A 20,781-nucleotide genomic window follows, 5' to 3' on the forward strand; every position below is an offset into this window, starting at 1 on the left:
CAGCAAACAGCCTAAAAGATAAAGCATGAAAAGATGAAGATAAAGCCTAAAATATAAAGAAGAAATTATACAGCTAAAATATATACTGTAGCTGGTTGCGCAAGCAGGTTGTGTAAGCCCAGGAAATCCTTCACTAGGTTTCTCTAGTGAATAGATTTTAACTTTGGATGAGAGACGTTCATGTGAAAGCACAATGACACTTTGGTAGAAGTTGGGGTTACGTAGTTACATTGTCATAATGTATAGTCCAATTGGTCAGATATCTTGCTAGCTTAAGTCATTGGGTGGATACCAGGGGGTCCTCAGCAAAATGTTGTTAATAAAGTGTCACAATCATTTTAACCTCTTTATCCATATTTTATACGTTGGCTATTCAAAAATAGCAGATCTACAAGCTCATAGGGCGGCACGAGTGCCGCGCTACGAGTTTGTAGATCTGCAATTTCTTTTAAATCTTGAAAATGTGTGCAAATCTTTTTTAACACAAATCTTTGCTTCTGGGGGTCCCTGGCACAACATATTTGCAGGTGTGGGCCACATAACAATTTGGGGGTCCTTGGCACGAAAAAGTTTGAGAACCACTCTCTGTTCCACATTACAGTTCCACTGAATAAAGCAATTTTCTTCATGTGCGATTATTATTTTGTGTTTTCCATCTAAGTGCTACCCAGAGCATTAATTTATGGACTCCAAAATTAGGGATATTATAAGTGAAGGTTTGTCAGTTCCACTCAACATATGACCGTTTGTCCTCTGCCTTCCACGTTTTATTTCAAAGAAACCACTTCAACGTTGGGCGCTCTGCTTCCTCCGTGCTGTTGAGAGGCTCCCGGAAATCTATTTGCTGTCATGAAGGCGGTCACCCTTTCTGCCCCAGTGCATTCTGGGGTGACCTCCCGTCAGGCGGGAAGGAGGAGGTTCTGACACAAGCTGTGGCTGGGGGCGGGGGGGGGGTCTCTATATATGGGAGGGTTGGAGTGGTGGTGGGTGGAAACATCTCAGTACAGCTGTCACGATTATGACATAATGACATTCTTGTTGACGATTAAATGTTATACAGTACAAATAAATGTCAAGTTAGTAAGTAACCACTTACCTAACAACCACCCACCAACTTATTTACTTACTTACTTGCTTTTAATCTGTAGCACTCTGAGATTCGTGAGAATGTAAAGTGCGTTATAAATAAAATGTATTATGGGTTACGTATATTTTAGCCTCGATCTCCAGGCTTTTATTTTTTATTTTTGCTAAAAAATAAAAGCCTGGCCCAGCGAGTCGGTGTACTCGGTATGAGGAAGTGTTTCATTTCCCAACCAACCAGAGTGCAGTGGGCGTCGCTCGTAATGTTGTGTTAACGGGGCGGGGGTTGACGGACAGATCGGTGAACCAATGGGGATCAGGCGCAATCTCTCGCCGGCTCATACACCCGCCCCTCTATACACGAAATCAGGAGCGTTGGGGCAGTCTACGTATATTGTGATGCCAATACTTTAGTACTTTTACTCAAGTAGGTTTTGATAATCTGACTTTTACTTGTAATACTACACTGCAGTATTGATACTTTTTAACTTAAGTTAAAAAAAATGTTCCACCACTGGAGAAGATGACACGAGAGACCAAGAACCATGAACCCCTTGTCTCACACTCCACTGAGAGGAGAGGGATGGCTTAGATGTGGGAGGGTTGGGATCTTTAGCGTGAAATGACTAAGCTGAACCTTGCGCTGGAAAATGCTTTTCCAACCCTCTGAACTATGAATCACTGACCTGCAAAAAAAACTGTTAATTTCCTCATGTGTGTTTGTGCTGATATCAAACAGCTGTTATCACCCCAGGATTTGTTTCTTTCAACATTACACAGTGGAAACTGGAGATATGCGCAGAGATTTTGCACATTTATAGTAGGGTGGAAAGGACCACAATGGAAATAAGCCCTCTGGCTTTGTTGTGTCCTTTTTTTTAAAAGATATTCTTTTTTCTGCCCTTATTGATACTGATAGGAAAGTAAGCTGACAGGAAATGGGGAGAGACATGGGGGAGTGACACACAGCAAAGGTCATCGGGATCGGGAGTTGAACCCGCGACATGCTGTCAAACTGGATTACTAGCATTATGTGGTATAGGCCAGCGGGTGCACCGTGTTTTACCATTTTTTAGATTTTATGTTGTGTTTTACTATGCATTGTATGCCCCACTTATTGTTTTCAATAAATATGTCAATTGATAATCAATCAATCAATCAATCAATCAATCAATCAATCAATCAATCAATCAATCAATCAATCAATCGGTTAAAGCAGTGGTTCCCAGACTTTTCAGCTCAAGACTCAAAAGAGAAATTAGACGTTGACCCGTAAATTATTCGATTTTTTAATTTAATTTATGAAATACTTTTGAAAGATGTTGGAATTGTTTTTTTATCATTTATTTTGAGATTGTTCAACAATGAAACAATTAGACAAGACTACAACAGACTCAGAGTCTCAGACCTACATCCAAAATAGTCGGAATTGTTTTTAATTGATGAAAAGCTTTGATGAAACGTATTTTCATCTTTTGAAATATATTTATTTTATGTAGGAAACGGACAAAAGGAGATACTCGCAACCCATAAGAATTGGTCCGCGACCCAAAGATGAGTCACTGTTTGGGAAACGGTGCGTTTAAGCATGAAACTGTGTGGGTTTTGAAGCAGCTCGAGTCTCGACTCACTCTGCACGCCATGTGACTGGACCGCCCTCCATTCCTGGGAGCCCGCCTCCTTGTACTGCACCAGGTAGTGTCCGATGGGAACGCCGCCGTGCGAGTCCGGCTTCATGAAGGTGACGGTGGCCAGGCGCTGGGACACAGACGACAGACGCACGCTGTACGGCTTGGATGGCACATCTGCAAACACACAATCACATTGATCAAAGACTGATGTATGCAATGATGTACTGTATATTATGTCCTATATTGTTCGTTTCTAACATACACAACCCATTTTCTAACGTATTCATTCATTTAACCCATTAAGACCTGAGGCCGATTCAAAAAATCGAAAAAAGGCAGAAAAACTGCTATATCAGTGGTTCTCAAACTTTTTCATGCAAGGACAACCCATGTATCTGGACACCCACAATCTAAAAATTTCAAAAATAATTTGTTCCAGGGACCCCCAGAAGAAAAGATTTGTGTACAAAAAAGATTTGCAAAAAGAGAATCATGATTTTTCTAAAATAGCAGCTCTACAAGCTCATTGCACGGCACAAAGTGACGCACTATACTGGCTGCCTTCTGAGGATTAAAGAACTGACTGAAAAGAACAACAAAAAGTTTTGCATCAGTGGTCCTGGCCATCGCCCTTCATGGAGATATGTGCCATGGCTGTTTCCATGACCCTCTAAGACCCAAATAATTAAACTAAAACTGGAGAAGAATGATCATTCTTTGGAAGTAGGGTAGCCTACCCAACTGGAAAGCCAGAGGCAGACTCTTATTATGTAGAAAATGATCGTTAGGCTATTGAATCCCAAGGCCAAACGATAAGCATATTTAACAGAGAGAAAAAAAGATGAGAAAAGAAAAACAGGCGACCCAATAGCTAAATGATGGTTAGGACCCGTAGCACATAGGCTCGTTCTGATGCCTGACAGCGAGTCCCGGTTCGATTGAGACAGGTGAAACATAGCTACGGCCGCCTCTGCCTGGAACCTTCTCAAAGACCCCTGGGTGTCCCTGGACCGCACTTTGGGAACCACTGCCTTAATGATTAGCTTTGAAGATGATACATGGTGAGCTGATGCCTTTTAGCCAGCTTTCAAATCATCCACCATCCCCTGCTCGATCATCAGCTGTGGAAATGTTGCGTTCGTGTGTGCGTGCGTTGATGCGTGCGTGTGTGCGTGTGCACGCAGCTTCTTACCCGGTATTTATTTTCCCAAACCATGGCAATTCAATCTCTACTGAAGAAAATTGAAGCTGTTGTGTATTAGGCGGAGCTACCATAAATACAAAGTACTTCACTAAATAGGAGCACTGCGCTAAATCAGCAGCACTATTCGAGATTAGGCTGGGCTGAAAGGGGGGGTAAAAGCTGTTGTGGAATGTATCTCCATGTCAATTGTAAATAAGACTATTAGCGAATAGCGGGAGCGCTTCAGGGATACTAAATAGCCAAAATGTTTGGAGGCTGAGATTGCTCTGAGAGCTCTCTGAACACAACAATTATGGAATCATATAGATGTCAGGATCCAGATGGGAACGTGTGGCTCCATTGTGGATCTCGGACTTCAAGTGACCAGTTTCATCCCCATTGACTTTCCATTAAGAAAGCGAAGTATAATATACACACACACACACACACACACACCCTCTCATAGACAGCTAGTCTCTTTTGGTTGTTAATCTGAAGAAGCCAAGTTGTGTCAGGGTTGTAGACTCACCTGCTTGCGCTAAGATGAACTCCTGGTACCGCAATCCGATGTTGTTTCGGGCCGTGCAGTTGTAGCGGCCGAAATCTCTGTCGGACATCGGTGTCACCTGGGACAAAAAAAATAAATAATAATCATCATCATCATCAAATAAAAATTACGTGAGCTTAAGCTTTTGATGGTTTTATGAACCTTCATAATAGGCTCTATGCACAGCAGCCATATCGGAAAGAAATTGGGCCTCTTCTTACTTCCTTTACAAGTGTTACCAACACTAATGAAGGCTCTGTTCCATTCTGGTAAAACAGAGTCAGGGTGCTGATATTGTGCATGTTGGCTCACTGGAAACACTCTGCTACACCAGTGGTTCTTAAAGTGTGGTCCAGGGACCCTCATGGTTCATTGAGGGGGTTCCAAATGGCCCCTTACGGGTATGTAATGGAGTGTACAAATGGAACCAAATGGACCCGTAAGGGTCCATTTGGTTCCATTTGTACACTCTCAGACTTATGGGGGTCCTTGATATTAAAAAGGTTTGAGAACCACTATGCTACAGTACATGAAATGGAGCAGAGCCTTCATTAGAATCATCGGTAACACCTGTGAAGGGAGTAAGGAAGAGGCCCAATTTCTTTCCAATATGGCTGTGCATAGAGCCTATAGCAAGTCAACTAACGAGACAGAGTTCGAGTAGCCTGCCTCTACTGAGGTTTCAAATCATTTCAAATATAGCCTATATAAGGCTGAAGTGGTTAGTGTGGTTTTGTAATAATAATCAGAATCTACAAAGTAACTAGTAACTAAAGTTTTCATATGATTGTAGTGGAGTAAAAGAGGATTTTCAATACTTTCACTTCTACCCCACTACATCTCAGAGGAAAATATTGTAATATTTTCCTCTGAGATGTAGTGGGGTAGAAGTGAAAGTATTGAAAATTGTAAATACTGACGAAAGTAAAAAAAAGAAAACTCAAAATTGTACTTAAAGGGATACTTCACTTTCGGGCCGGGGACACATTTAAAAAAAATATTAAAAATAAATGAAAAAAGTTATGGAAAATTCATGGCCCCCTCACACATTAGTAGGACACTCTAATGCGTGAGGGGGCCATGAATTTTCCATAACTTTTTTCATTTATTTTTAATATTTTTTTTAAATGTGTCGGCGGCCCGGAAGTGAAGTATCCCTTTAAGTACAGTACTTGAGTACATGTACTTAGTTAATCTGATGGTACTCACCTCCAGCAGGGACCGGCCCACAGTGTGGTGTACCCGCATGTTGGCTGTGCCGTCGACAGAGATGGTGAGACGCTCCCTCCTCCACAACATGGTGGCAGGAGGGTTGGACATGACGTCACAGCTGATGTTGACCGGGTTCCCCTCCCAGGAGTAATAGATTGTGTGGTTGGTCAGGAACTTGGGCATGTCTGTGTATACAAAACAACACACGAGAGAAAATATTTAATATCAATGTTTAAAATTATGAAACAATGTGCTAAAAATATGTTTTGATACAAATTGGGACGTTCACGGAAATAATTATGTTCTCAGAATATATTTTACGTGAGCCACGCACACACTGCTTGAGTGGGTAAGTGTTTTGCTAAAGACCGTAGAACAGTGGTTCTCAAACTTTTTTGTGCCAAAGATACCCTAATTGATATGTATTTGGCCGCGGACTGAGGTTAACTACATTTTCCCATAGGAAGGAGGAGACATTCACTGCCGACATTTGTATCCCTTTTTCCCCTCTTTGTACATACAGTATAGTTTTACATTTGTTGTTGATACATGTATGTTTGTGTTATTTTCATGCCATGTTGATGAATTGAATACATAGGACCACAATGGAAACAAGTCCCCAGGACTTGTTTGTGTTATCCTTTTAGCCTTAATGTCTGACTGTATACCACGTGCTGTTTACATTTCTGACTGATAAAGTATTCAATCAATTGATCAAAAACTATGGAACCATGCACTCACACTCGACGTCCAGAAACATGCTCTTCTGATGGCCTCCGATCCTGCTGAGAGCTTCGCAGTCGAGGCGCCCCAGATCAGACAGCCTGACGCCACTGATGCTCAGCGTGGACTTACCGTGGCGGCCGCGGACTTCAAAGCGCCCGTCCTGGCTCTAAACACACATGCACGCACACACAGGCACGCACGCAGGCGCGCACACACACACACACACACACACACACACACACACACACACACACACACACACACACACACACACACACACACACACACACACACACACACACACACACACACACCTTTGCGTTACTATACAGGTGATGACAATCAAAATCCATGTGACACATTGCATCCCCAATGTCCCCCCTCCTCCCCAGCCCAGCTCATAAATCAAGAAAAACTAAAACTAACAGGAAGAGAAAAAAAAGAAAACAACAAAACATATTTTAACTTTTGTATTTTCTCGTAAAACTAAAGCCTTCTTGATCATACTACATGCAGCGTCACACAAAAGCGTCAAAAGGAGCAGATCCACAAGCACCACGTTTTAACTTGTAGATCTGCTACTTTTGATGCTTTTGAATTTGAATCCTGAAAAGTAATAGTTTTGGACATAATAGTTTCCACCCTACAGAGACGATATGTCGCTAAGATCTAAAATGACACAGATAATTTCCCGGTTTCAATGGGTTAAGAAAGACGGAATTGTATTAATGCCATATTTTTTTTGTGTGTGCTACTTTTAACTGTAAACCTAAAGCTGAAAATAGCCAACCTACAAGCTCACAACGTGTTGCAATCCCTTTTGTCGTTTGAGCTTGTAGATCGGTTCTTTTCGATTGCACGTCACTCACCAGCACGCAACAGTATAAAGTATAAATCAGGCACGACCAGCCGAACCCCTAACCTAAACTCTAAATGTCTGCTCGAAATCCTAAGCCCAACCTGAATCTTTTCCTAAATGTAAGCCAACTTCTTAAATCTTTTTTTCTTTTCGTCCTGATGAAGGTCTATCGACCGAAACATTGACTTAATAAAGAAAAAATTGTTTGGCCATGCCAGGCTAAACTTTTGAGGTGTGCATCGGTCTTCTTTTCGTATTTTTATTTTTTTTACCATCATTTAATGAGAATGTCTATGGGGACATTTGGCTCTCACAAGTAATTGTGGGATCGCTAAAGCGATCACACTACTGTTCATACTTTTAGATAGAAACTCCGTTCCAACTCTATAACGTTCAGCCTACTTAGGACATATTGGCTACCATTAGAATTTTTTGAAATAATTTGTACTTTTAGAGATATTTCACTTTTTAAATAGTAAAAATACTTAAAAGTTGATAAAAAGAGTAAAAATACTTAAAAGTTGTAAAAATTAGTAAAAGCTACTTTAAAGTAAATAAAGTGACTAAAAATACTTTAAAGTAAATACCTTGAGTAAAAATACTTAAGAGTACTTATATTGAGTAAAAATACTTAAAAGTACTCAAAATGAGTAAAAATACTTAAAAGTTGAAAAAAATAGTAAAAATACTTAAAAGTTGTAAAAATTAGTAAAAGCTACTTTAAAGTAAATAAAGTGACTAAAAATACTTTAAAGTAAGTACCTTGATGAAAAATACTTAAGAGTACTTATACTGAGTAACAATACTTAAAAGTACTCAACATGAGTAAAAATACTTAAAAGTTGAAAAAAATAGTAAAAATACTTAAAAGTTGTAAAAATTAGTAAAAAATACTTTAAAGTAAATAAAGTGACTAAAAATAATTTAAAGTAAATACCCTTTAGAACCTTTCAAACCTTTAGAACCTCTTAAACCTTTAGAACCTCTTAAACCTTTCAAACCTTTCAAACCTTTCAAACCTTTAGAACCTTTCAAACCTTTAGAACCTTTCAAACCTTTAGAACCTCTTAAACCTTTCAAACCTTTAGAACCTCTTAAACCTTTCAAACCTTTCAAACCTTTCAAACCTTTCAAACCTTTAGAACCTTTCAAACCTTTCAAACCTTTAGAACCTTTCAAACCTTTAGAACCTCTTAAACCTTTCAAACCTTTAGAACCTCTTAAACCTTTCAAACCTTTCAAACCTTTCAAACCTTTCAAACCTTTAGAACCATTCAAAGCTTTAGAACCTTTAGAACCTTTCAAACCTTTAGAACCTCTTAAACCTTTCAAACCTTTCAAACCTCTTAAACCTTTCAAACCTTTAGAACCTTTAAAACCTTTAGAACCTTTCAAAACTTTAAAACCTTTAAAACCTTTAAAACCTTTAAACCTTTCAAACCTTTAACTCTACTAACACTATCAATACTCAATACCATCAACATTCTTAGCGATCCCACACTGTTTCTTCAGGAACAGTACCTTCTAGTTACACTTGTGAGAGCCAATGTGTGAAGGAAATGAAAGGAAACACGCCACAGCCATCCGGTGATATTGGACTATCTAGTCAATTAGAGTGAAACAGATCAATCACTGGTGTAATCGACTGATGCGGCTAAATAAAGAAATGCATTCTGGGAGCTGCCCTCATTCTCCATGCCACACTTGTTTCTCACTGATAAATCACCCTGATAAACCACCTCAATGCTGGAAATTGATGCATTATTATAGACTGTAGCTTATCAATTACTGATACTTTATAGACTGTAGCTGATCAATAAACCTCCTCAATGCTGGGGTTTACAAACTTTTCCATGCCAAGGACCCCCAAATTTTACGTAAAAAAAAAACAAACAGCCTACAATCTACAAGCTCACAACTACAGTAGCTTGTAGATAATACTATTTTCGGCACGAGATAGCATCATACAACAGAACATAAATTAAAGCGGCACTATGTAACTTTGTTTTAATAACAATCAAATCTGTACAATAGAGTATGTTAATACAATATAACTTATACAATTGGGGTGGTTGTATTTTGTCTCCCTGGTCTTCTATTGAGACATTTAGATCGTGTCAAAGGTCATGTCTCACCTAGACACAGGATCATCTGACACGAATTTTGACCCGATGGTCAAGGTTCAATTTATCCCCTGAGCAAGCAGGCAGGCTCTATTAGCTCAATGGTAAACATTTCAGTAGAGGAGGAAAGTTACATCTACAAGCAGCTTTAAGCAGGGAGAGGGAGACTACAAGGGAGAGAACGTCTCAGTTGCACTCACTGACTGCTCGAATAGAACGTAACTAATACCTCAATTTAGTCAGATCTGCAGATGCTGACAAACAGTACACGAACAAGTAAGTGAAGAATGCAAAAGCTTAAGTAGTCTAGCTATAGGGTCACTGCAGGATGCGCACACAGTATGCTAATGAGTTGTTAATGTCTTCTGATGATGTGGACATAACCAGTTCTGCTAAATCAGCCTATGATATAATTGACTAGCCACTGCATAAATGCCTATGCTGTGTAATGATAGTTGTGCTAGCATAATCAAATTTAACTTAATGTCAACCCCTGTGTATAGTCCAGGTTTTAACCCATTAAAGACCTGAGGCCGACTCTACGAATGCCTTCAAAATCAGTAGTTCTCAAACTTTTCGGGCCTAGGACCACCAAAATGATATGTATTTGGCAGCGAGGACCCCCCACCCCCCCATTTAAAAAATGTTTTGTTGTTTAAACTTCTACTCTTATATTGTCCTTCCAACGAGCATAGCCGACCTACAAGCTCACAACACGTCGTAGCGCGACATGTTGTGAGCTTGTAGATCTACTATTGCTGAGTCTCCATTGACTCTCCGACGGTCATCAAATTATTGGCTTATAGGAATGCGACAAAAATAAAATAAAATCTCCATGAATTCAAGGCTTTATGGCAGTGGTTCTCAACCAGTGGTCCGGGGACCACCAGTGGTCCTTGAGGAGGTTCCATGTGGTCCCCAGCTAAATTATGGAGAGTTGGCAACCAACTCTTGAGAGTGTAAAATGAAACCATTCTACGCTCTCAAGAGTTAAATTATTGTTAAACATCTGCATTACTTAATTAAAGGTAGGGTAAGTGATTTGCAATTATTCAAATAATTGCAAAATGGATCTATGTTCTGATAGTGCTCGCTACTATAGAGTGTCCTGTCCATATAAGGAGTTTCCATGTCTCTCCAGCTCTTTATAAAACAGAAAATGCATTTTCGTTTCAGTTTCAGTTTCATTTCCAATTTTATCCAATCAGGATAGAGAACTCAATCAGGATAATAATTAAACAAGTGAAATTGGAAGTGATGACATTAAGAAATGAGCAGGCAAAATTAGAACTGGAACACTATAAAAATGAAGCTTAAAAATGGGTACTTTCTCCTGATTGGCTGAGATAATGACACCTACCAGAAAATGTATTTTCTGTTTATTAAAGAGCTGGAGAGACGGGGAGACTCCTGTTACTGAACGAACACTCTATAGCAATGATTACTATCAGAATATAGTGCTTTAACCTTTTAAAAAAATACTTTTTGTTTTAACCCAAAAATATCACTTACCCTACCTTTAAATGATTGTTATTTTGATCAACGTTTGACTGTTATCTCTCCTACGGTACCAACATCAATACAGCATGGAATTGTGGACAAAATCTTATCCAACGATAACAAAATATTCTACGTTTTAGGTCTGAGAGGCTAAATCTCATCAAACGGTGGTCCGTGGCTCAAATGCCCAATAAATAATGGAACTTGATAAGAAAAGGGTAGAAAACCACTGCTTTATGGGGTGTGTAATTGATAGAAAATGAGTAATTTTTTTGGGTGAACTACTCCTTTAAAAGACATGCTGGCTTCTACGGAATCCAAATGACTGAGTCGTGGCGACAGAGAACTTTAATCCGTGTGTGTGTGTGTGTGTGTGTGTGTGTGTGTGTGTGTGTGTGTGTGTGTGTGTGTGTGTGTGTGTGTGTGTGTGTGTGTGTGTGTGTGTGTGTGTGTGTGTGTACAACATGCCATGGATTTCCCCAGGCCAATCAATACACATTCATCTCTGTAAAGACTCATTATGTGGCCGTAAGCCGGTAAGCCTCGGCCGTCAACACCCCGTCCTGTTCAGTGGGGCTTATCTTGGCTTTAGCGTTGCAACAGAATGGGCCAATGAGGGGATAGGGGCTTGTAGAGATCCCAGCTGAAGTATCCTTGTATATCTGTTGCATTGCATACTTAGCATCATCTGAATGTAGTGAACAACGTTGCCAGACTACATGAGAGAAGTAAGCAACCAGGTCTATGAAAACGATCCCCAAAGAAGCGACTAATAGGCCACATGAGCACTTTAAACCTATACTGTTACATCCGCTATTCGATTTACAAGCTTGCGTCGCGACGCGTTGTGAGCCTGTAGATCGGCTTTTTTCAAAAACATCTTGCAATAAAATGTGGAATATTTGGAAAAGTTTTTAAGTATCACATAACACAAATCTTGTATGGGGGGGGGTCCCTGACACAAACCATTTTCAGTGTGGTTTCATCCATTTTAACATAAATTGTGGAATTGTGATATTATCAGTCTACATTTTCCAAAAGGAAATGCATGCATATAATTCAGTCTGACCATAAGCAGGGATAAAACATATACCACCGCCCATGGAAAAAAAAGTCAAAAGATTTAGCCCCCCCACCACTGCAACACAACTTGTGTCCTTGTTTCAAGCTCCTTGGAGATGCTCCTCTTAACTGTCTCCTCTCCCCTTTCCTCTTTTCTCTCTTTCCTCTCTCCCCTCTCCTCTCTCCTACGCTCCTTCACAAGCAAATTATTAACTCTCATGTCCTCCCTGAATCTCTCAACTTTTTGTTCTGGTTTCATGCCAGTCACATACTGTATGGACAGCTCGTTGTATCATTGTCTAGGCAATGAAATGCTTCAGTGGTTACCAAGCTCTTTTCCTTGGATATATATCCAATATATATATCCAATATATATATATATATATATATATATATATATATATATATATATATATATATATATATATATATATATATATATATATATATATATATATATATATCACACACACACACACACACACACACACACACACACACACACACACACACACACACACACACACACACACACATACTGTCATGCTTTTGAAAATAGCAGATCTACCAGCTTGTAGATTGGCTTGTCAAATAGCCAAAGTACAGTATTATATAGGGTTGAAGTGGTCAATGTAAGTTTTGAAATAATAATCAAACTCTGCAAAGTAGCCTAACTATAACCAAAGTGTTCAAATAATTGTAGTGGAGTACAATATTTGTACAATATTTGCCTCTGATATGTAGTGGAGTAGAAGTAAATTGGAAATACCTCAAAATGTTACTTTAAGTACAGTACTTGAGTACATGTACTATAGTTACTACACCACTGACGTACGCACACACAAACACGCACGCACACATGCACGCATGCTACTTCTCATATGACGAATAGCTCAATTGACGTTGTGACATTAACTTGTAGATCTCCTATTTTTGAATAACTGAAACAAAATAGGGCTTGTTTAAACTCACATTTTTGGGGGACCCCTCAAGGACCCCTGGGGGTCCACAGAACCCACTTTGAGAAGCAGTGTTCTAAATAAGTTGCAGTGCATGTGTGAAGGCAGCTAAATTGACAGCTATGCTACTTCCTAAACACAGGGGGAAGACATTTAGACCTCCAATGGTCCCAGTGGTAAGAAAAAAGCACCAGTTTAATCATAGGGAACTTGATTTCCCAGTCCACCCAGACAGACCCAGACCTGTGAGCCAATGTGATCCTTTATCTTCAAGCCCTATCTCTCTCTCACACACGCGCACACAAACAAGTAAAGTAACTAAGTACATTTACTCAAGTACTCAGAGGCAAATATTGCACTTTTACTCCACTACAATTATTTGAAAACTTTAGTTACTAGTTCGTTTTTCATTTTCGTAGTTCATTTGCAGATATAAATATGTTACATTATAAAACATACATTAACCACTTTAGCCCTATTTTAAACCTACACTATTTGAAAATAGCCGATCTAAAGCTCACAACACGTCACATCGCGACGGGTTGTGAGCTTGTAGATCGGCTATTTAAAAAGAAAAAAAATTACTTTTACTTTTGGTACTTCAAGTATAGTTTGATGCCAATACTTTTGTACTTTTACTCAAGTCAATTTTGAATTCTGGACTTTTACTTGTAACAGAGTACTTCTACATTGCAGTATTGATACTTTTACTTAACCCATTAAGACCTGAGAAGATTCTAGAAATGTCTTCTAAATCCTAACAGTTTTTTGAAAAAAAATCTAAAAAAAATATTTTCGAGATTTTTCAAAAATAGCAGATATACAAGCTCGTAGCGCGGCACTCGGTGCCGCGCTATGAGCTTGTATATCTGCTATTTTTGAATAGCCAAAGACATCTTAAGTGACACAGATGCGTTCCAGGTATCAATGGGTTAAGTAAAACATTTGAGTTCTTTTTCCACCCCTGTAGGCCACACACACACACACGCACATGCACACACACAGTAAAAAAAGGTAAATAATCAGCGCTGGGTCAACACTTCATCTTGTTCTGATCAGACACATCAGACGCCAGTGAATCGTATTGAAAAGACGAGGTCAAATGTGCGGAACTATCATAATCCTGATGTTTCTTTCAGGGAATCCAAACCCCTAAATAGATCCAACCAAAAGAAAAACACATTATTCCTGCACACACCGATGAGTGTGTGCAGGATTCTTAAATGCTAGTTTTATTTATTTATGGATACATATATGATATTTTGATTGTATTTATCAAATACTTTCCAAAAAATGTTTTTGTTTAAGTAATGAAAATAGCCGATCTACAAACTCGCATTGCGACGCGTTGTAGATCTACAAGCGACTGCTTGTAGATCTTCTATTTTCACTAGTTTGGAGGGAGACATCAAATTTTGGTTTTAGGTCTTGAGCTAAAAGGTTTGACATTCAGTCGTCCATGTCATTTGATAGACTCTATCTATGACATATCTATGACTTTATTGACTGACTGACTGACTGACTGACTGACTGACTGACTGACTGATTGATTGATTGATTGATTGATTGATTGATTGATTGATTGATTGATTGATTGATTGATTGATTGATTGATTGATTGATTGAATACTTTATTAGTTAGACATGTAAGCAGCACAAGGTACAGTCAGTCATTAAAGGCTAACAGGATAACACAAAAAAAGTCCTGGGGACTTTTTTCCATTGTGGTCCTAAGTACTGACTTGACTGGGCAAATTTGGGCAAGGTTTCAGGGAATATCTATGAGATTGTATGTTATAGACCAGTCACCAGGCTACACTGCTGCACAGTATAGTGAACTAAATAATCTGCTCACAACGTAGACGATTGCATCACTGCAAAGCATTGCTTTTAACACAATAGGAAATGCATGTTGGTAAGTGGAACAGTGGAATTCAACATTTGCATTTGTCAAGGTCGCTCATCACAATGGAATATTGGATGGATTCTGAGGAGGAAGATAATCTCATCTTGTACGAGTCAACTGTTCCCGAGCCGGTGTGTCTTCTGTGAACCACGGGACGACTTTGTGTCCCCTAAAAACACAATGATTGTTCTCTTATCAAATAATTGATGCAGGCCCTCTGTGCCACGCTCATCATATTAAAGTTATACGTCAAGATGACACAGCACTGAACACGGTATTATGTTGTGTCAATATGTTTCTGAACCTTTTAACCCTGCTGACTCACTGGATCACCAGAGAGAGAGAAAGAGAGCGAGAGCAGCGTCAAGAGTGAGAGAAAACAGGAGTGAGAGACACCATAGCCCATACACCTGATATACCAAAATTGTTCCCCTGTACACTTTTCTCTTTTTATTTGAGTTCCAGAGTGGCCAGATGAAAGCAAATAAAACAAAAAAAAACAGTAGGACCATCCAGCAGAATATGATCAGATTCAATCTATAATCTTAAACACAATACAAGACTTTAAACAAACGGGACATCAGACACCAGGATTTTCTTGAGATTATCGGGCCCGTGCGGGGCCGTCTTCTTGTGTGTGCCATGTGGTAACTGACGAATGGGTGTGATGTCTGGGATCTTTGAACCCCTTCACATACTATTGTTGGTCTACAAAGCTTTAAATGGTTTAGGGCCAAAATACATTTCTGATCTTGTACGATACCATGAACCATCCAGACCTCTCAGGTCATCTGGGATAAAGGTCTGCTTTCTGTCCCCAAAACCAAAAATAAACGTGGGGAAGCATGCAGCATTTAGTTTATTTTTATGCACACTACCTGGAACAAACTCCTAGAAAACTGCAGGTCTGCTGCCACACTTATTTCTTTTAAAAAGTTACTTTGATTTATTTTCTCTTCTGCACTGTATCATGTTAATTTGTACTTATTTTGTTAAATGCATCCTAATGCCATTGTATAATTGTGTTTCCTTTGCTTGATGTCCCATGTAAAGCACATTGAATTGCCTTGTTGTTGAAATGTGCTATACAAAACTGCCTTGCCTTCACACAGGATACTCTTGCCAAATGAGGTTCGAATAGAGTGCCCCCCCCCCCCTCCTGTTCTGTGAGCTGGGCTTAAGGTCTTCTTGACAGCTCAGGAAGATACTTAATATTCATCTCTTCCATCAACCATCATTAATTTATGCACAAATAATATCCAGACCTGCTGCCTTATGTCTTTGTCAAGCTGTTTACAAAAGCACCATCCAGCTAACCATATTTAATAACCTATATTTTACCATTATTTAACCCATTAACACCGGTAAAGCATCTGTGTCATTTTAGATTTTAGCTATAGTTATATATTTCATTTCATTTCATTTCAAACCTTTTATTTATTCTCGAAGGACATTGAGGTTGCTCTCATTTTCAGTGTCTTCGAGATACATCACAGTACAATTTCATTTTCACATTAATATTATATTCGTTGCTGTCCGGCAGGAACCAGCTAACTAAATTTTTCCGCTTTTGCATTTTTTTTCCATAAATCAGTGCTATTGAACACCCTTTATGTGTGTTGGTAAAAAATATTGAACCAATGAAAAGTATTAAAAAGTGCTTCTGACAAAAGCAGCTAACTCCATTGGATCCTCAAACTTTCTGCTAAACCAGCTAAATCCACCAAAGGGGGGTGGAGTTAGCTGGTTTAGCTGACTCCAGGCTCCACCCCCTTTTGACATCCAACCTCATTGTGAGCTTGGCGGTCCATTTAACTGTTCTTATCAATGATGAACAAAACTCCATTTTTGTTTAGTTTTTTTTTATTTCCTGAAAATTGAACATTTTGGAGTTAGCTGGTTCCTGCCGGACAGCAGAGATATAGGGAGACCGGGGACAAAAGTAACAGGGGGCAAAAGTAACACACTCAATAATTCTAATTAGGAACAAGTTAAAGGGGTGAGACTTCTTGTGCACATGCTCAGTAGGGTCCTCTCTCTGCCTATGGAAGGATAGAATGATAATTTCATCTCAGCAGAAGTTTTCAACAAAAAACAGATTTTGAGGTGTAAATGTACATTTTTGAGTGTACGGTATTTTCCTTCTGCTGTCTAAAGATAAGATGTCAGCTGATTTAAACTTAGATTAATTGTATCTCTATGTTATTGGTCACAAATTAACATCAGCAGCCTATGCTAGTATAGGTGTTTCTAGCTAGAATATGGGATTTTATCATGGTTGACCCATTGGGGGCAATTGTAACAAAGTGACCGGGGTCAATTGTAACAATGTGTTTTCAATGCAAGCAGATTTTGTGTCTGGGATTACATACTTTTATGTTAGTAAATGAACATATTTCACTAAATGTCACTACATTTCAAAGTAAAAATACATTTAAATTAAAAAAAATGACATACATGTGAAAAAACAAAATAGAACAATACATAATTTGAATAAAAATACAAAATAATTGTAATTATGTATATAAAACATTTGTAAGTATACATGTTAAATTATAACAAATACATATTACTTAGTGATGTGCTTTTATTTGAGATAAAGTGTGTTAATATGACTTATTTTTACAGTGTTACAATTGCCCCCAACCACTGTTACAACTGCCCCCGTCACAGGGGCAATTGTAACACTGTGACTCATTGCATTCAAATTAATATTTTAGTCTTGTCCTTATTAGTGAAAGCTTAAAAATTGTATTATTAATTAGGGCACATATATTTCTTATAGCAAAAGATGACTAGGATATTTTAAGTAGTCTGTGAATTATGAAGGCAAATTAAAAAAGTGTTACTTTCGTCCCTGGTCTCCCCTACTGTATAGTGTATACTGTAGCAACATAAGTTTTTCAGAAAATTCTTAGGATTTAGAACAGCAGTTCTAAAAAAAATAGCAGATATACAAGCTCACTTCGTGCCGGGCTGCGAGCTTGCACATCTGCTATTTTTGAAAATGTTTGAAAATTCTACACAGATCTTCTCTTCTGCGGGGTCCCTGGCACAAAACATTTTCAGATGGGGGTCCACGCAGGCAAATTACATATCATTTTGGGGCTCCTTGACACGAAAGCGTTTGACAACTACAGATTTAGAAGGCATTTCGATGGCCAAAATGCAAAACCTCCTATGTGCAAATTTCATGATTTTCAGATTTCACTGTGGATGAGGACTATAGGCTATGCTGCACATGCTCAGTGTGTCTGCAAGATAGTCCCGCCCCTCATTTTGTCAGAAAAAGTCATTTGACTAAAACCTCCTATCTTGCTCAGTGCCAATTAGTGCTAAAATGTTGAAGCGCAAAACCTCTTATCTGCACCAGAACTAGTTGAGCAGCAGACAGAGCTGAAACTTGGGAATTCTATGTTATGTAGACCGTCTAAATGTCTTTCAGTTTGTAGTAATCAATTATTTTCAAAATAAAAAAGTGTCTTCCACCCTTACTATTTAAGTATTTGTTAGTAACTGTCAAGTTAATTGCATTGCCTTGTTGATTGCTTATGATTAGTGTCAGGTGGTGACACTTTTATCACACCAAGAGTGTGAGTTGATAAAAAAATAAATAATGGTAATACTTGATACAGTACTGTAGAATGTCTTGATCTCAAAATGAGCATAAAAAGCATTATTTAACAAAAATAATGTTTGTTTGTAAGCCTAACTATTTCTAGGTAAAAACCTCCTATGTGCATCTATGTAGATAGGAGGTCATTTTTAGGTATAGATAGGAGGTTTTGGCATTGAACATTTTGAACTTGTGGTTAGAGGTTGTCATTGCTGCTTAAATGTGAACGTGATTGTCGTGATTTTGTATTAATTGCAGATCAAAATCACACGTGAACACCGTGGCAGCCAACAACCCTGTGAAAATATTGTGGTGTGTCGGTTGGGGGGTATGAGGGTATGGGGGTGGGATGGGGTTTGGAGTTATAGGGTGTGGGAGGTGTGGGTGGTGGTTGGGGGGGTATGGGGTGGGGGGTGCATGAGGGTTTGGGTGGGTGGAGTTTGGGGGTTGTGGTGTGCTGGTTGGGGGCATGGGGACCGGGGGTTCTGGGAGTGGGGGTAATGGGTTGGGTGGGATTTGGGGGTATGAGGGTATGGGGTGGGATGGGGTTTTGAGTTATGGGGGTTGTGAGGTGTGGGCTGGCAGTTGGGGGGTATGGGGTTTGTGGGAGTGGGAGTGGGGGAGTATTGCAGGTGGTGGAGTTGGGGGGTAGAGGGTATGGGGGGGATTATGTTGAGGGGAGCATAGGCCAGTTAGGCCGGATCATACAGGATAGGGTCTTTGTGATGCGAAAGTGTGGTCTAGCCAACACCAACTGAGGACTCCTGAAGTGGGATGGGGTTTTGAGTTAGGGAGGTGGAGAGGTGTGGGCTGGCAGTTGGGGGGGGGGGGTTGTGGGAGTGGGGGAGTATTGCAGGTGGTGGAGTTGGGGGGTATAGGGTATGGGGGGGATTATGTTGAGGGGGGCATAGGCCAGTTAGGCCGGATCACACAGGATAGGGTCTTTGCGATGCGAGAGTGTGGTCTAGCCAACACCAACTCGGGACCCCTGAAGTGGGATGGGGTTTTTAGTTATGGAGGTGGAGAGGTGTGGGCTGGCAGTTGGGGGGGGGGGGGGGTTGTGGGAGTGGGGGAGTATTGCAGGTGGTGCAGTTGGGGGTAGAGGGTATGGGGGGGATTATGTTGAGGGGGGCATGGGTCAGTTAGGCCGGATCATATAGAATAGGGTCTTTGCGATGCGATGTGTGAGTGTGGTCTAGCCAACACCAACTTGGGACTCCTGAATCGCTGTCCTCCACACTCTCCTATCTAGCATCAGGGTCTTGAGCTCTACAGTATTGTTGGCTAAGCTGTTACGCCGAAGTGCATCTACGTAGGTGGTGCACTTCTTGTCTCTCCTGGCTTTGCCCTGGGTTGGCTCTCATAATGTTAGTTTGCTTGCCACTTTGTCTGTGACCCATGGTAGGTTCCTGTAGAGGACCACATTTCTGATGTGGTCCGTCCATGTGACTCCTAGTGCCATTCATAGCATTCTTGTGTAGACTCCATCCAAGGCCCTTTCCTGTTGTGCTGTGACGGTCCATGTCTCAGCCCCATACAGCAGTACTGACTCCACTGTAGCTATACGAACAGCCGCCTCTTGAGGTCTTCTCCCATGTCTGATTTCCACACTCTCCTCATCCCATGCAAGGCATTCCAGTCAAGTTCCCCCCGGACCTTCAGGTCCTGTTCCATTGAAGCAGTCCAGGCCCAGGTTATTAGAAGTCCTGGACTGCCTTGAGTAGCTTGTCTCCATCATCTGAACCATCTTCTCAGGAACTCCATAGGCCCGGAGAATGTTCATCAGATTCCCCCGGTGGATGGTGCCAAAAGCCTTTTGGAAGTCATGAAGGTGATCACCACTGAAAGATTCCGCTCCTTACTCCTTCCAGTATCCTCCTCAGCACCAGTATCTGCCCGAGTTTCTCATTACAGGGTCTAAGATGGGTCTAAGACGGTTGAGGATCTTCCTGTTAGCCGTCTTGGCAACTTGTGAGCTCAAGCTAATGCCTTGGTGAGTTCGCCTGACTTGGTACTGGATCGATGATCATTTTGCTCCACAGCTTCGGCAGCTTGCTAGACGTGTGTGCTTGATAAAATCCAACACCACCTCGTCTATGGGCACATACATCAGAACCTCTGCTGTCACTCCATCTTCCCCGCAGCTCTTGCCTCACTTGATAGTAGCCTTGGCCCTCTGGTACTCATCCATGGTGAACCGTCTGGTTTGGGAAGGTCATGGAAGACAGGAGCATCGGATCATCCTCTTCTTCGGTTGAAAGAGGATTTCCTAGGAGTGTTTTGAAGTGCTGGTACCAACTCGTTCCTCTGCGCTTTCTCCCCAGATCTTGGAAGTTTGAGAAGAGCTTCTGCCAGAAATGTCATTGATGAGCTT

At 40.2% G+C, this 20,781-nt stretch overlaps 1 protein-coding gene across 1 annotated transcript in view; it reads right to left on the minus strand.

Moving 5' to 3' along the window:
- LOC308079980 (neural cell adhesion molecule 2-like) overlaps nucleotides 1-20,781 on the minus strand; it is a 195,602-nt gene that overhangs the window by 24,662 nt on the left and 150,159 nt on the right. The window contains exons 9-12 of the mRNA XM_080421658.1: nucleotides 6,398-6,548; nucleotides 5,654-5,841; nucleotides 4,427-4,523; nucleotides 2,715-2,888 (exon numbers count right to left, since the gene is read on the minus strand). Coding sequence (XP_080277784.1) covers nucleotides 2,715-2,888; nucleotides 4,427-4,523; nucleotides 5,654-5,841; nucleotides 6,398-6,548 — 610 coding nt within the window. The remainder of the gene's footprint in view (nucleotides 1-2,714; nucleotides 2,889-4,426; nucleotides 4,524-5,653; nucleotides 5,842-6,397; nucleotides 6,549-20,781) is intronic.

This window comes from Gymnoscopelus braueri (assembly GCF_963280865.1).
Source record: "Gymnoscopelus braueri genome assembly, chromosome: 23".
Classification (NCBI taxonomy): Eukaryota; Metazoa; Chordata; class Actinopteri; order Myctophiformes; family Myctophidae; genus Gymnoscopelus; species Gymnoscopelus braueri.